Source organism: Pituophis catenifer, unplaced genomic scaffold (genome assembly GCF_029215685.1).
Source record: "Pituophis catenifer annectens isolate HBS135680 unplaced genomic scaffold, rPitCat1.0.hap2 SCAF_12, whole genome shotgun sequence".
NCBI classification, from domain to species: domain Eukaryota; kingdom Metazoa; phylum Chordata; class Lepidosauria; order Squamata; family Colubridae; genus Pituophis; species Pituophis catenifer.
In genome coordinates, this window is record NW_027256892.1 from 10,813,216 (window position 1) to 10,828,852 (window position 15,637).

The window sequence follows — 15,637 nt, forward strand, 5'->3', positions numbered from 1 at the left end:
CTCCTCTGCTTCTGTAGAATGTAGAAACTCATTTCTTGAAGACACAAGTCGATGACCAACCCAAGGCCAAAAAATATTGAAATTGGCAGCCATGTCAAGGAATAACCAGGAGCACAATTTTAATTAGGGCATAACTATAATTATTTGTGTGGTTGGAGATGGTCTGTTATCACAAGAGGCAAAATAACCTTGAGGGCAATTGAATACAAGCACTGCAGAGAATACCACTTTGAAAGGGGAGAAACATTTTAGGGCCATGCTAAAAGGTGCAGGCTGAAATGGTGCCGAAAAGAAAAACCTATAAATAGCTATTTAAAAAATCTCTCCCTCTCTAAAACAGATCGATGTTTCTCCTCTTTTAAGAGAACCTGGTATTTATATGTCCTCCAGTAAAAACATAAATCTTACCTCTTCTAGGTCTTTGTGCTAGAATTCAGTAAACCTTGGTCCATTTTCATTCAAATCTGAGTGTTTGAAGGAAAGGAAACTCGGCCACATGCTCCTAATACCATCATTAGAATCACCCCATATGAAGCACCCCAAATCAGCTACTATCCTACCAATGGTGCGAACATCTCCGAGCCAGACAGGGTGCTGGGATTGTCATGCATGTCCAGGTTAAGCCTCTCTGTTTAATTGTAGGACTTTGTGCACATCAAGGAAATAAATTACTGCTGTGTTAGTTGTCCTGGTATGCCTAGGAGAACGGAAAGTTACAATACTTCTCAAAAAAAGAGAGAATGGAACATCTCACAAGTAGCAGTGCCTCCTTTGTACTAAAGAAACTCCATCAATCTGTGATATATAGCCCAAGTTTTGATGGCCCCAGAATAATTTCTGCTGCAAATTAGAGATTTTTGCAACCTCAGGAAGCAAGTTGATGGCACTGGGCCTGTCAGGGCATTTATTAATCCCATGTTTGGCTCTGGGACTAATTACCCTGGTTTAGAGGAGATGGGTCGTGGCTTAATCCAAGTTGTCAATAATCTGAAAAGAAACTCGAGGAAGGTTTCTAATAAAACTCATTTATTTGTTATAAAGAAAATAAAACACCTCACTAACTAAGAAAAGTTAATTGTTACATTTTTGAAAATAATTTTCCTGCCGGTCCAAAGACGGACCTTGCTGGCAGGAGAACAAAGGAAAGAGAGTGTGAAGCAAGTGAAGGAATGTGGGTGGATGCGGAAACACGTAGCTTACTGATAACAATTCTTGGCAAGCTACGGAGGGTCAGATAGTCCAGAAATAATTGGCTCAGCTGGTAAATAAAATAACGCAGTGACAGGGCCAGTGATTATAATGGCAGTGCCCAGTGAGCTGGATCTTGATGTAGCTAGAGACAGCTATTAAAATTACTGAAATTTTGGTCATGTCTAACTAAACTCCTATTAATTTCAGGTATGACTGAATCTGGATCTAGCCTTCCTGTGGGCATGCATGTTCCTGTCCCTTTCAAGTCTAGGAAATCTACCTTACAGGTTTCCTTTGAAGTAGTCCAAAAAGTTAAGAATGTCTGAATGAAGAAGAATTGACGCCTCTGAACTATGGTGCTGGTGTAAATTATTGTGCATACCATGGATGGCCAGAGTAATTAACAGAAGTGTTAAATTGTATAAAACAGACACATCACTCTAAGCTAAAATCATAAGGATATGTCTGAGTTATTTTGGCCATGTCATGTGTGCAAATTCATTGAAGAAGGCAATGATGCTAGGAATGGTTGGTGGAAAAAGAAGAAGGGTCAAGCAAAGAACTTGCTGGCTTGATAACATCAAATCTGATACAAAGATGAACATCCAACAACTGAAAGATGCTGTGCTTCACAAGGTAGCATGGAGAACACTTGCCTATAAAGTCACCAAGAGTTGGACACAACTAAATGGTTAAAACAACAATTCCCAAAAACCACCTTGGTGAGAAGAGCTTTTAGCAAGTTGAATCTCATTCCAAGACTGAGTCCCAGAGTTCAGCTGTCTGACATTTTGAAGTCGCCCTGGTGTCAGACAGAAGAGTCTGAAGGTGCCCTGCATAACAGGAGAAGGGTCACTGGTACAGCACTGTATCAAGGTTCGATCCCCCATCTCCAGTTCAGCAGATTAGGTTGCGAAATATATTTGACTGACATTTTGGAATGTCTCTGCCACTTTTTATAGGCAGTAGTTGGGATAGATGGAATTACAAACCACAGTCCATTATAAGCTTGTTAATGCTGCAACTTTCTTCTGAAGTCTTCTGTGTTTTAGACAGTTACTTAATACAAAATGATTAATGTAGAATAGTTATTCGTGCTACCTTATTGGGCAGCAGGCACAGGAACAAAAAACAATAACAGAGTTAGAAGGCACCTCGGAAATCTTCTAGTCCAACCTCCAGCTCAAGCCTGAGACCCTATACCATTTCAGATAAATGGCTATCCTTGAAAACCTCCAGTAATGGAGCACCTACAACTTCTGGAGGAAAGCCATTCCACTGACTGTTTTGTCAAGAAGTTTCTCCTTAGTTCTACCAGCTCTCTCTGATATTCTCTCAATTCTAAATTGGTTCTCTCCTTGATTAGTTTCCATCCATTGCTTTTCCTGCCTTCAAGTGGAAAAATTAGGTTCAATTTCTTCAACCCAGATATGCTGTCCCACAAGCCCCTATTTGTCTCCTATTTCCCTATTCTAATTTGCCATCCTGGTATCTGCCACTGGACGTGGAGCATATTATCCCTGACGGAGTTATTTGAACAATGATGTCCTGCAAGTATGCAAATAATTCAGTTTTCTGACCTTCCCAGCTCTGAAAAACTGAGGTGCTGCAGATTCAAATTAATGACAAGTCTGATCTAAAAAGATTAATTGCCCAAACAATAGCTGAGTTTTGTAGAGATTCTCAGTCATCCAGGTCATGGTCGTCCCAAAGATGCTTTTTCAGGAGGCAACTGGACTTTCTTGTTTTTTCTTTGAAGACATTTTGCTTCTCATCCAAGAAGCTTCTTCAGCTCTGACAGGTGTGGAAGTAGGAATGGATTTCTGGAGGAAAAAACCTGTAGACTGCAGGACTACAGGAACCAGGAGCACTACTCAGATGACCCTGAGGACACAGATCAACCTCCAAGTGCTTCAACAACCCTCTAAAAGGATGCAAATGACCAGCTGTCTGCAAGGAATATAAATCCTGCCATTCCCCAATATTCTTTGGGACAATGGCTGAGTTAAGACATTCCACTCTATCCGTTGTTTATGTAAGGCAGTTTAATGTAAAAACAGTAGTTGACAGGATTTGCACATCATACTAAGTGCTAAAGCATGATTTAGAAACCAAAATGACTGTTTTTCACACTGCATGCTAAATCAAAACACATTAAAGTTTAGCACAATGTGGAAACTCGATCAGATGTTTCAAGACTCTGAATTAGGGTGTGGACATTTTTCTGGATAGTCATCCTGTGTTCTGAAATGTTTCGAAGATTGGACTGAGCTCAAATTCATTCTGAAAGCTTTAAGGAATCCATTTTAGCCACAGAAGGTTGAACACTCCTGAATTTTCACATAGCCCCACTTGTAAAATATTCCCTAGAGATCAAGTTGAAGTACTTCCTGGGTCTGCAACTAAGAAGCATAATGCAATCTTGGCAGCTGTTGGGTGAATTAAATCAGGAGCTTGTGCTTTGCATAGCAGGACAGCTGAGCGTGTCTGACAGCTGTGCCAAAGGCTCCCCCGGGAACAGATGGCTCTTGTTCAGCTTCCAGTGACAGGTACAGGACAGCAAAGGAAGTGGGGAAGATGAGGCAGCAGGTGGGACCTCAAGGTCTAATCCCCAAGGATTATTCTAGAATCTCTCCAAGAAATCCATCTTGCTGGAAGAACTTGCGGCTTTTCAGTGTCAGACATGAGCATAACAAGCATACCAGCACTGCTTTTGCTTGACTTCATTATTGGTGCAACCTCCTTGGGGGCTATTTGGAGCAACTCTAGAGGCAGTCAAGGAGATGCACCAGGCTGCATTTCCTGCCAGTCAGAATTGCAATTCTACCTGGGAATGGGGGAGGGGGGCGGGGGGGGCGTGGATTGCCCCAGGAAGGGATTTAATGTGCTCAACTGTAGTGTTGGCTTCCAAAGCAAAAACTAAAAATATTTTTCACTGGGGGGAAGGGACTGATAATTTTCCTTTTTCTGAGTTCAATTTTTTGATTAGCTTAACTTTCTTGGTTTATTCCCTCAACCTGATCCCTGTTATACATTGCAACTGTTTAATTCTGTTGCAAGAGCACCAAATCTGCTTCTCTCGACTGGCTTTTTGGGGTAGTTTTCTACTAAGTGGGTTTATACATATATCTGAAGATTTGTTTCTGCAACCATTTTCAGCTGAAAAAGAAATGAGTTGATATAAATAATATATTGCACCTTCCAGTCTTAAGGATAGTACAATCTTACAGAGAAAACTGCTTTTTGTCACGTCAGCCAATGATGAGAGGTTGCATTGCAGCCAGTTATCATTTTGTTCTCCATCATTTGGTACTTACTGTATTTGAGAAGGCTCTGTTGGACAAACGTTGATTCCATTCAATGGCAAATCATTCTTTTTAACTGCAGAGAACTGAATGTGAGGGCTTTTGTACCTATAGCAAATATACGCACTAATGAAATACTTTCTCAAGTTGCAGGTGTGGTAGATATACTTAGTTAGGGGAGCAGCAACAATAAAAAGTTACCCAGGAGGACTATCCTGTAAAAGTAGTTCTGGACTTACGACCACTATTGAGCCCAATATTTCTGTTGTTAAATGAAACAGCTGTTATGTAAGTTTTGCCCCATTTTACGATCTTTCTTGCCACAGTTGTTAAGTGAATCACTGCTGTTGTTAAGTTAGTAACACGGATATTAAGTGAATCTAGCTTCCCCATTGACTTTGCTTGTCAGGTCGCAAAAGATGACCAAATGACTCCAAGACACTGCCACCTCCTTAAATATGAGCCAGTGACCAAGCATCTGAATTTTTGATCATGTGACCATGGGGATACTGCCACAATTGTAAGTGAAAAATCATCATAAATCACTTTTTTCAGTGGTGTTGTAACTTTGAACGGTCACTAAATAAGATGTTGTAAATCGAGGACCACCTGTACATTCCAGGCTTCTGATAAGTACCTATAGCAGTTTGAAAGCAAATAGAAAAATAGGGACCACCTTTGGTGGGAAGGTAACAGGGTTCCGTGTACCTTTGGCGTTTACTCATGCCGGCCACATGACCACGGAGACGTCTTCGGACAGCACTGGCTCTTCAGCTTTGAAACGGAGATAAGCACCACCGCTAGAGTCGGGAATGACTAGCACATATGTGCGAGGGGAACCTTCACCTTCATGTCACATGATGACGTCATCACGAGTTTGACACCCTGTCATAGGGTTTAAAAGACCAAATGGAATTTAAATGGCACATTGAGTCCCTCGAGCAGATTCTAATCATTGTTTGCTTGTAAGAAGCCTTTCCGTATGAATGCCTATTGAAACTACCATTTTGTGTAATCCAAGAAAAGCCATAAAGATACCCACAGGAAGCACCACCTGCCAGCTAGCTTCTACCAACCATCCCAGGGGGTCCTCGGGCTGCAGACAAAGCTTTTAACATTTCTCACATATCTTACCACTTTAGCTAATTAAATACAGAACTGCCCGGAGCAGGGCCAACCAATGAATGCCCTAGTTTTGTAGCTATGGGCTTGCACATGAAGATTAATGCTGATGCTGTTTGTGCTAGAGATTGAAAATGCTTTGTGGGCAGACAGACACTTCCCTGGCCATATTATATTTTCTTCAAATCTGTAGGAGGAACACAAATCCAAGTAGCATGGGCTGCATCCTTAATAGATCAAGTCAGAACAGAACAGAGCACAGCTTAGTTTGATGACCAAACATCGCCACTGTACTACCCTCGGTGCTCTCAAAATGTAGTGTTCTGCTGAACAAGGACAAAAGATGTCCTCTCCTCACAACCCAGTTGCTTTGAGGCATTCCTGATCAGTGCTTTATGAACACTCGTGTGTGCTCCAGGTAGTTTTGCCCTTTTGAATCTAGTACAGTGCAGACCGTGATTTGAAGCAATCTCACCCATCAGATAAGGGAAGTGCTACAACTGACCACTATTGGTCTCTATTTTGTAACAATCCCTTGGACATATTCAACTTTATTAAGAAAACTGATGTGGCCACCCAACTATGTCGGAAGTAAAACCCAAAATACAAAACTCAATAAACACTCACCACCATGGTGAGAATAATCAAACCATTTGATGGGCATGGTTGCACCTTCAGGGCCTTTTGAGAGAATATCAAGGTGGGGGCCCAATTTGATCTCTGTAGGATGGTGGTCCCCAAGGAGGAGGCCCTTCTTCTTGGTCCCCACTAGATGGACCTCCTTAGTAGAGGGGATCTTAAAACTGTGCAACCTTGATTTAAAAGCTTGGTTGCTCTTCTTTGAAATCAAAGTTTTCAAAGAAGAGCAACTAAGATGATTAAAGGCCTGGAAACTCGAAAAATTAGAATATTGTGCAAAAGTTCATTTATTTCAGTAATGCAACTTAAAAGGTGAAACTAATATATGAGATCGACTCTTTACATGCAAAGCGATATAGTTCAAGCCTTGATTTGTCATAATTTTGATGATTATGGCTTACAGCTCATGAAAACCCCAAATTCACAATCTCAGAAAATTAGAATATTGTGAAAAGGTTCAATATTCTAGGCTCAAAGTGTCCCACTCTAATCAGCTAATTAAGCCATAACACCTGCAAAGGGTTCCTGAGCCTTTAAATGGTCTCTCAGTCTGGTTCAGTAGGAATCACAATCATGGGAAAGACTGCTGACCTGACAGTTGTGCAGAAAACCATCATTGACACCCTCCATAAGGAGGGAAAGCCTCAAAAGGTAATTGCAAAAGAAGTTGGATGTTCTCAAAGTGCTGTATCAAAGCACATTAATAGAAAGTTATGTGGAAGGGAAAAGTGTGGAAGAAAAAGGTGCACAAGCAGCAGGGATGACTGCAGCCTGGAGAGGATTGTCAGGAAAAGGCCATTCAAAAGTGTTGGGGACTTTCACAAGGAGTGGATTGAGGCCGGAGTCAGTGCATCAAGAGCCACCACACACAGACGGATCCTGGATATGGGCTTCAAGTACAGCAGATAAATCAAATATTTTCCCCTTAAAGATTAAAAAACACCACTATATGAAAATCCCAAATTGGCTATCGACAATGGAGGCAATGACACACCCAAATACAACAGACCTCAGTAAAATGGTAAGATACTCAAAAATTTTAGACGAGAAAGGAGAATTAAAAGCAGTGCAAACATTGAAAACACAAGGAATAAATATAGAATGGTGGCCCTACCTACAAATCAAAACAAGACTAAAAAAAGATCAAGATCAATTTGGAATATATGAAAAACAATTGGAGTTGGATAAAATTTTATTGGGAACCGAAGGAAAAATTATTACAAAATTATATAAATTTCTACTAAGACATAAAATGGAGGAGGAAGTTGTATAAGAAACGATGATTTGTTGGGGAAGGAATTTCGGCCACAGCATAGAATTAGAACAGTGGGACAAACTATGGGAAAGAAACTACAAACTCACAACAGCAGTTACCTACAAAGAAAACCTCTATAAAAAATTTTATGGGTGACATTTGCCACCAGCAAGATTGGCCAAGATGTATCCCAATTTATCACCTAATTGTTGGAGATGTAACTATAAATCCGGAACATTCTACCATATGTGGTAGACGTGCCCCATTACAAGGAAGTATTGGTGTCAAATTCAAAAATGGTTGGAAGAAATCACAAAGGAAAAAATAGATATGAAACCTGAATTGTTTTTATTAGGAATACTGGACCTGAAAATGAATAAAACCTTCAATACATTATATTGCACATACTTACGCAGCAAGAATCACATCTGCAAAAAATTGGAAACAAAAAAATATACCGTCAGACGAAACTGTAATAAGGAAAATTCTAGAATGCAGAGAGATGGATAAAATGACTATGGAGTTGAAAGAGAGAGAGGATCCGGACTACTATGAAATATGGAATAAAATGTACAGTTGGCTCGAAAATAGAAATCAGAATAAGAAATGTTAAACTTAATATTGATGAAACTTAAAGTAGCTGAACAACATTAAATAAAGAGAGGTAAATATAAATGAATATAAATGCGTAGATAGGAACAAATGAATATTGTGTGTATGTATATGTATATGTATATGTATATGTATATGTATATATATATATATATATATATATATATATATATATATTTTTCTTACTTCTTTGTAGGGTTTATGTGTGTTTTTCTTCTAGCCAGGTTTTCCCTACGTAGCCAAGGTTTTTTTGTAGCTCCAGCTCAGTAGAATCTCATCTACTCGGTTCTGGGCTTTTTTCTTTTCTAACACCTAGCAAGCTCTAACTGCTAGGTGGGAGACCTAAATAGATCCATTTCTAGCTCGTTAGCTGTCATCAGTAGGCCACACCCATATCCTCCCTGTAAAGGTACAGTATCAATTTTCTTTTCACATATATATATATGTGTTGGAATAATGCAATTATTCTACTATTGAGTAGTAAATAGAAATGATAGAATAGAGAACTACAAAAGCAAAGTACGTATGTTGATACGAAATGCTGTAAAATTACCATTAATGTTATGTAATGTTCAATACATTACGTTTTGACATGTTTTGTTTTTATGTGTGTGTGTGATTGTTTTTTGTGTTGTTTTTAAAGACAAACTGTTTAAAAATTATTTTTTAAAAAACAAAAAAATATTTTCCCCTTTCTAGTTCCTGATTTCTGACGAGACAAGATAAATCAACCTAAGTAGTAGTGTTGTGTGTTTGATTGATGTTTCCTTGTCAAATGTCAGAATTTTAGATATGTTCTTGCTTGAAATAACGAATCCACTCCATTATGGAATGTCTTGATCCTTTAGTTTTTAAAGAGTAAGAATAAATTGAAATTATTTCCTGAGTATGGGAAATCCTAATCCTAATTTTGGGATATAACAGTGTTTACAATTTGAAATAAAGGAGCCAATCACTATGTTTCTATTGGAGGAAAGTCAGCACTTTTGCAACCATATAAATATTATTTTCTGCCTTATTTATCTAAAAATGCAAGGAGATGGGGAATTAAGGATACTTGACCTGCTAGACCTGGAACTAAAAGAGCAATGAAGTCATAGAGTAGGGTGGGGAGACAGGCAAGAAAAAGACCAAAGTCAATTTCACAACCATCCAGGAGACTGTCCAAGTGCACATAGGATAGGGCTACTAAAAAAGCAAGCTGAACAGGATTTCCGTTCCCAACAGTATCAGATTTTTTTCAAAATGGTATTTCTCCACAGGTGCTGGAATTATTAATCTTAAGAGTTTCCAACCAACTCCACAAAGTTTCCCAATATGTATTTAGCTTCTGACAGCTTGTGGAATTGAAGGAACATCAGGCATGGTTGCTGAAACTAACTAGGTGTGTTTCAAGGTATAAGAAGGCATTTTTATCAATTTCAGGTTGATACTGATGCTAGACTACGTCAAGGATTACAAAAGCACCCTTTATTCCACTTTTGCAGTTTAAGCAGCCAATTGCTTAAGGTTTTTCTCCAAATGTTTATTTACATTGAGAAAGCTTCCTTCAGAAGGGAGTGCTTCTAATTTTTTTTTTTAAGTGAAAAATGTTTTGAGGTAAAAAATGTTGATTTCAAAACTGCCAGAACCACATAATGGACAGCAAATGAGGCTAAAAGGTTTTAGTTTTTATCTAAACCACCTACCCATCTGAATGGTCTGATATTTGAAGGATATCTGTTAGGAGTATACAAATAGTCCTTGATTTACAACCAATCATGTAGTGACTATTTGAAGTTAAAGGATATTGAAAAAAGTGATTTATGACCAATCCTTGCACTGTCACAGTATCCTCATGGTCCCATGTTCAACATTCAGGCGCTTAGAAACCCACATGTATCTATGATGGTTACAGTATTGTGAAGTCATCAGATTATGATGTGACCTTCCCAGCTGGGTTCCAATAAGCAAAGTCAATGGGGAAGCTGGATTTGCTTAACAACCATGGGGGGGGGTCATAAAATCCGGTGTATCTCCTTTAACCATTTTACTTAGCGACAGAAATTCTGGTCCCAATTGTGGCCATAAATTGAGGACTACCTATATTGCAGAATCCTCATAAACTGGACCTGGAACAGATTTGGAAATTTCAGCCACTAGGTTCTCATAAGACTCTTTGGGGTCTGTGTCTGCTGAGCCTTCCTCAAGAACATGCCTGTCTCACAACTGAAACTTTAGCTGGTCACACATTTGAAAGCTGTGTCTAAATTCACTCCAAAGAAGCAGCATGAATTCTGTGCTTCCTTTTACTGGAACAGGCTGAAGGACTCTGAACTGTTATTCCCAATGTTATCTTTTACACTAAATAGGCTTTGCAGAGGTGGCAGAATAAATTTGGAAGCTTTTTGTAATTTGGAACCAATGAAGGACACAAAGTTACTGGCTTATCTATTGCTGTTAACCCACATGTCAGTTACTATCAATAAAACTCAAACTACATCTAACATTATGTATCAGGATATAGATCTGGTACATACTGAAGGGGGAGAAAAAAAACAGTAAGACACTGATTCCAGATCATTTTGACACATTGCAAATGATGACCAATTCAACTAATGAGGCACTTAATTTATTTTTGAGCACCTTGCAAAGTTTAAAGATTACAATTAGGGAGAAAAATCCTAGATCAGCCAGAATGATGCTGTAAAACTGCCATTCATTGTGAATAGATTTGGCAACTTTGTGGCTTAATCTACTTTACAGACCATAGAGGTAGCACCATGTAATCTTTCTCTACTGGAGAATGGGAATTTTAATTATTATTTTATTAAGGAGAAACATTACCCAACCTCAATGGAATCAAAGCCAGAGGGTGTCAGTATGCCATAGCAGTCAATCTGAATCAAATCCTGACTCAGCTAATTCGCGCTAATAATTAATTTTGCACCAAGAGCTTGGTTACAATTGGGGCTAGTTCCTCGCTTGAATCCTACTCCGCAGGGGTAGTTTGTGGGATAAAAAAAAAGCCTTTTGAATCACTTGAAGAAAAACGGGCGACGTCAAATAAAATCAGCAGCAAATCAGCTTCCTTGGCCTGGATTCGGGGCACAGGCTGCTTTCCAAGGCCTGGTTGCAGATCCCAAATCCTCGCGTGTTCCTCGCCCTGGTCTCCTAATTAAAAGATTTGCTTTTCATGCCTGTCTCGTTCCCTTCAGGGCATCTCCCCATTTGGGTTGCAATTCGTGTGCCAACCCCCCTCAAGACAATTTCTCTCTCAGCCAATGGATGCGCGCTCAATTTTAAAAAAAAGTAATAAAATTAATGGCAAATAAGCAATTCCTTCAGAAAATAATTTTAACTGACCCCCCCCCCAAACAGCTACGACCCCTCCTTCTTCCAGCCATCCTTCCCCTTTACTCAACGCAGTCTAGTACCGCGCATGCGCCACATGCCTACCTTTCTTCGGTTCCCGCCTCTCGTTAAGGCCACGCCCCTACATTGAGGCGCGGGACGCGCCGAGCCCGCCTTTGTCCGTCAAGGAACGCCCGGATTAGCCGGCGCTCCTTTCATTTCGCTAACCTGCCCTTACTGTGATTGGCGGAAGGTCGCGTGAGGGAAAGTCCGGACGAGGGGGGAGGGGCGTCGTCTATATAAGGGCTGGGAACAGGCGCTTTCTTTCCCGCTGCGCCGCGTTCGCTGGTCTGGAGCTGTGGTTGCTGGTCCTTGTCTGTGGCTGGTGCCGCGCTTTTTTTAAAGAAAAAAACCCTTACATTTCGTTCACGCGGTGCGTTTCCCTCAGCTATGCCTAACCCTGTCGTGTTTTTCGATGTTGCCGCCGACGGACAGCCCCTTGGGCGCATCACCTTCGAGGTACGGAGGCGGGAAAAAGAAAAAGACCGTCTGGATGGGAAAAGCACGGTCTGAGGCGGACGCGCCGCCATTTCCTGTCTGGGTGGGAGCGCGGGGGCCATTTTGGGATTTCGCTGAATGCAGCGGGGGGGGGGGGGGGGGGAGAAGAAAGGCAGCCGCCTCGCCGGAGGGGCTGCGCGCGCACCTGGGTGGTGTAGGAGGAGGGAGGGCGCGGGAGCGCGCACGTCCTCGCCGCTGCCGCCTCCACGTGGCCGCCGCCCGCTTCTCGCCGCTGCCTTCCTCTTCCCTCCTGTGCTTCGGAAATGGAGGCTCTGCGGGACTTCTCATGGAGCCGCGCGATCCTCTTGTTTGAGATTTCCTTTTCTGCTCTTGCACGGTTCCAGCTGCGCTTGTCCGCGCCCCACCCTCCCATGCTGCGGGGGAAGGGAGTGCCCATGATGCGGGAAGAGAGGATGGCTGCTTTCGCCTCTTAATCGCTTTTTTTCCTATTACAGGGTGGGGGAGAAGTACTTCCCTCCCATGGGATGCTTGCTCCTTCACTCTGCCCGGACAAAACGAGCAAGGAGGGCGTCCCAAAAGCGCTATAGTGTAGCTCTAGACACTGGCAGAGATATATCGAGCCGGGTCACGACTTTTTGAGACGCCCTCTTATCTAGATTTCGTACGGGGAGAGCAAAAGAGCAAGCCACAAAAATAAAAGTTAGCAGAAGGTAACCCATACTGTAACCCATCTCTGTATAGAATTCTATATCTAGATGAATGGAGATGGGTGAGCTTTAGTTAATTTCTGTGGCTTGGAAGGCTTGCTTCCTTGTTACGGGGAGAAGCCGCAGTCAATTCCTGGAGCAGTTCTTGGTTCCTGTTACATTTGTATGGTTAAAAAGCCATAAATGAAGAGAGAAATTCTAGGTAACTTGTAAAGGAAAAACCATTGTGAATGCAGCTACATGTAACTTAAACTTGCCCTCCATTAGGAGAACTTTCAAACTGATTGCTCAGAATAAAATTCTTGCATGCTGAAAACGTATGACCTCCAAATATTTAGAGTGTTAGGTTTCTCAATACAAATTGCTAAATTGCAGTGCTTTGGAAAATTTGCTTATCTGAGCAAGGGTCTATATTACTAGGGTTGACAATGTAATTAGAATTCCACAAGTATAGTTTCCTCTTGGTATCATTTCCTGAGGTCTGGTAGATCCAAGAAATGATTGTATATAATTTGGATTTCCCCTGTATTTGCACTTTTGAAAGCACACACGTTTTCTACTCACCAGCCTGTTTCCTGGTGGTAGGCCAGTAAACCATTTGCAGGTATTTCTCAATCTGACTAAATGAATTGTGCCAATATTATATACTTTTGTACTATTGATCATAGTTCCTTAGTGCAAAGTATTTAAGATTAGTTAATGGAGAGAATACTGTTTACATTAGTTGGAGAAATATGTGCATTTTAGTGTAACAATGAATTGCATTAATTATTGTCTCACTTTTTTTCTACAGCTGTTTTCAGACACTGTTCCAAAGACAGCAGGTTAGTAAAGTCAGAAACATTTATTGGCATGTTCATTTGAATTATACATTGTCAAATATCTAAACGAATTCCGAAATCTCTTTTTAGAAAATTTCCGTGTGTTGAGCACTGGGGAGAAAGGTTTCGGTTACAAGGGATCATGCTTTCACAGAGTCATTCCTGGATTCATGTGTCAGGTATATAGTCAAATCAATTTAGTAGCATGTGTTGTTACCAGCATATGTTCTTAGTTGCTTGAGAAGCCTTGGAATTACTGGAATTATTAAAAGAACCATTGTACATTAATGTGATAGCAAGTGGTCCACTGTGTTTTAAAGTCTCTCAGGTGGATTTTCACCTAGCCATCTTGGCTGGAAGTGATGAAAACCATGATGGGGAAAGCCTGGTTAAACTGATGTTTCAGCTGTACTTGGAATGTGTTTCTGCAGGGTGGTGACTTTACCCGCCATAATGGAACAGGCGGTAAATCTATTTATGGTGAGAAGTTTGCCGATGAGAACTTCATACTCAAGCACACAGGCTCTGGCATTTTATCTATGGCGAATGCTGGTCCCAATACAAATGGGTCTCAGTTCTTCATCTGCACCGAGAAAACTGAATGGTAAGTAAGCCTTGATTTGAGAGTGAATTGGTTTACTTGACTTGTTTAAGCAATCGTCCTGGAATAGAGAGCCTTGTCTGAAGTTGCACAAGTAACCATCGGTGTAATTCCTGCTAAAATAGCTATTGCCATGTCCTGAATGCTGACAGGATATTCGTTTGTGGAATTGCAGGTTGTATTCACCATGGTATTCATCTCTTACTTCCTTAGGTTGGATGGGAAACACGTGGTCTTTGGCCAAGTCAGAGAGGGAATGGACGTTGTGAGGAAAATAGAGAGCTTTGGCTCAAAGAATGGCAAACCAAGCAAGAAGATCATCATCTCTGATTGCGGAGATATGAAATAACATTCTTGTTGTCTTAACAAATTGACCATTCCTTCTGTAGCTGGGGTTAGTCCCCTCTGAATCTTTATGCTCCTGACTTACTGCTGCGTTTCTATTGGGTTTCAATTTCTGCTCCCTCACAAGTCCAGCTGGACTGAAGACAAATTTGTTTTCAAAGTGAAATAAAACAAGTTAAACCAGGTGCTGATTTCGTGTTTTCTTCCTGCAGGCAAAAGCTCACTGTAGCAAAACTGATGAATTATGCCGAGAGCATAACAGATATTACAGATGTTGGGGATAGACTACAAATTGGGCAGTAGGAAATAAGAGTTTTATTCCTGGTGTTCTGGAGGGCATGGCTATAGAGTGCTCAGTATCAGTTTACTAAAGCAAATTCTTGCTCTGCTGATACATAAATAAGTGAAAATTATTTGAACTGATTTAAGATACAGGCTGTGGGAGATTCCAATTCACAGTTGGTACAGGGATTATGAAATAGGCTGCTGCACTTATGTAATTAGGCTGGTTAAGCTGCATATCTTAGAAACAAAAGAATTAAGGTTGAAACAGTGCTGTCCCAAAAGTTTGATGTATTGAACAAACAAATGAGAAACAAACTTAATAAAGCATATGTGCTCAAGCTTTTCCTCATAAAGTATTCATTAATGGATTTCTTGCTGGATCTCAAAAGCAGACCAGTATCTTAGCAAGTGATTAGCTTCAAATAATTCTGATTTTTGCTGAGATTGTGGGTGCACACACTGCTGGCTTCTTTCTTTGATTGAAATATTTCTAAATGCCTCATTTTGTCATTCTATGGTAACTGAGGCTACCTTCCTACAGGAGAGGTCAGTACCACAGTACTTGCATATTTGCCATATTCCCACATTTAGTCTACAATTTTCCTGGTTGACTGCCCAAGCATGACATTCCTGCAGAGATCCATTTTAAGTTGTCTAAGAAGCATAAAAGGGATTCCTTTACCTAGTATTTTTATTTAGGGCAAGCTCTATGTAATAATGGCTCCCATTTAGGTTAATGCTACCAATCGCCTGTCATCAGAAGATCTGTCTTACAAGGACTATACAGCAGTGCCAGGAGTAACAACTGACTAGAGGTCATAAAAGAAAATGTACACTGGAATAAAATCTGGATTGCTTCAGCATTTGCCTTCTAAAACCTGGTTTCATAACACTCAGCATAA

At 40.6% G+C, this 15,637-nt stretch overlaps 1 protein-coding gene across 1 annotated transcript; it reads left to right on the forward strand.

Annotated features, from left to right (window-relative positions):
* The first annotated feature begins 11,774 nt into the window (after positions 1-11,774).
* On the forward strand, positions 11,775-14,633 carry PPIA (peptidylprolyl isomerase A). The gene is made up of 5 exons (XM_070952271.1): positions 11,775-11,976; positions 13,477-13,507; positions 13,595-13,683; positions 13,936-14,108; positions 14,319-14,633. The coding sequence occupies exons 1-5, from the start codon at positions 11,908-11,910 to the stop codon at positions 14,452-14,454; spliced, it is 498 nt and encodes a 165-aa protein (XP_070808372.1). The 5' UTR covers positions 11,775-11,907; the 3' UTR covers positions 14,455-14,633.
* The last annotated feature ends 1,004 nt before the right edge of the window (positions 14,634-15,637 follow it).

Bases quoted from the DNA above. Each gene is read 5' to 3' on its own strand.
- PPIA (XM_070952271.1), top strand. From the start codon at position 11,908: ATGCCTAACCCTGTCGTGTTTTTCGATGTTGCCGCCGACGGACAGCCC. The intron at 11,977-13,476 runs GTACGGAGGCGG...TTTTTTCTACAG, and splicing joins TTGGGCGCATCACCTTCGAG to CTGTTTTCAGACACTGTTCC. The intron at 13,684-13,935 runs GTATATAGTCAA...GTGTTTCTGCAG, and splicing joins TTCCTGGATTCATGTGTCAG to GGTGGTGACTTTACCCGCCA.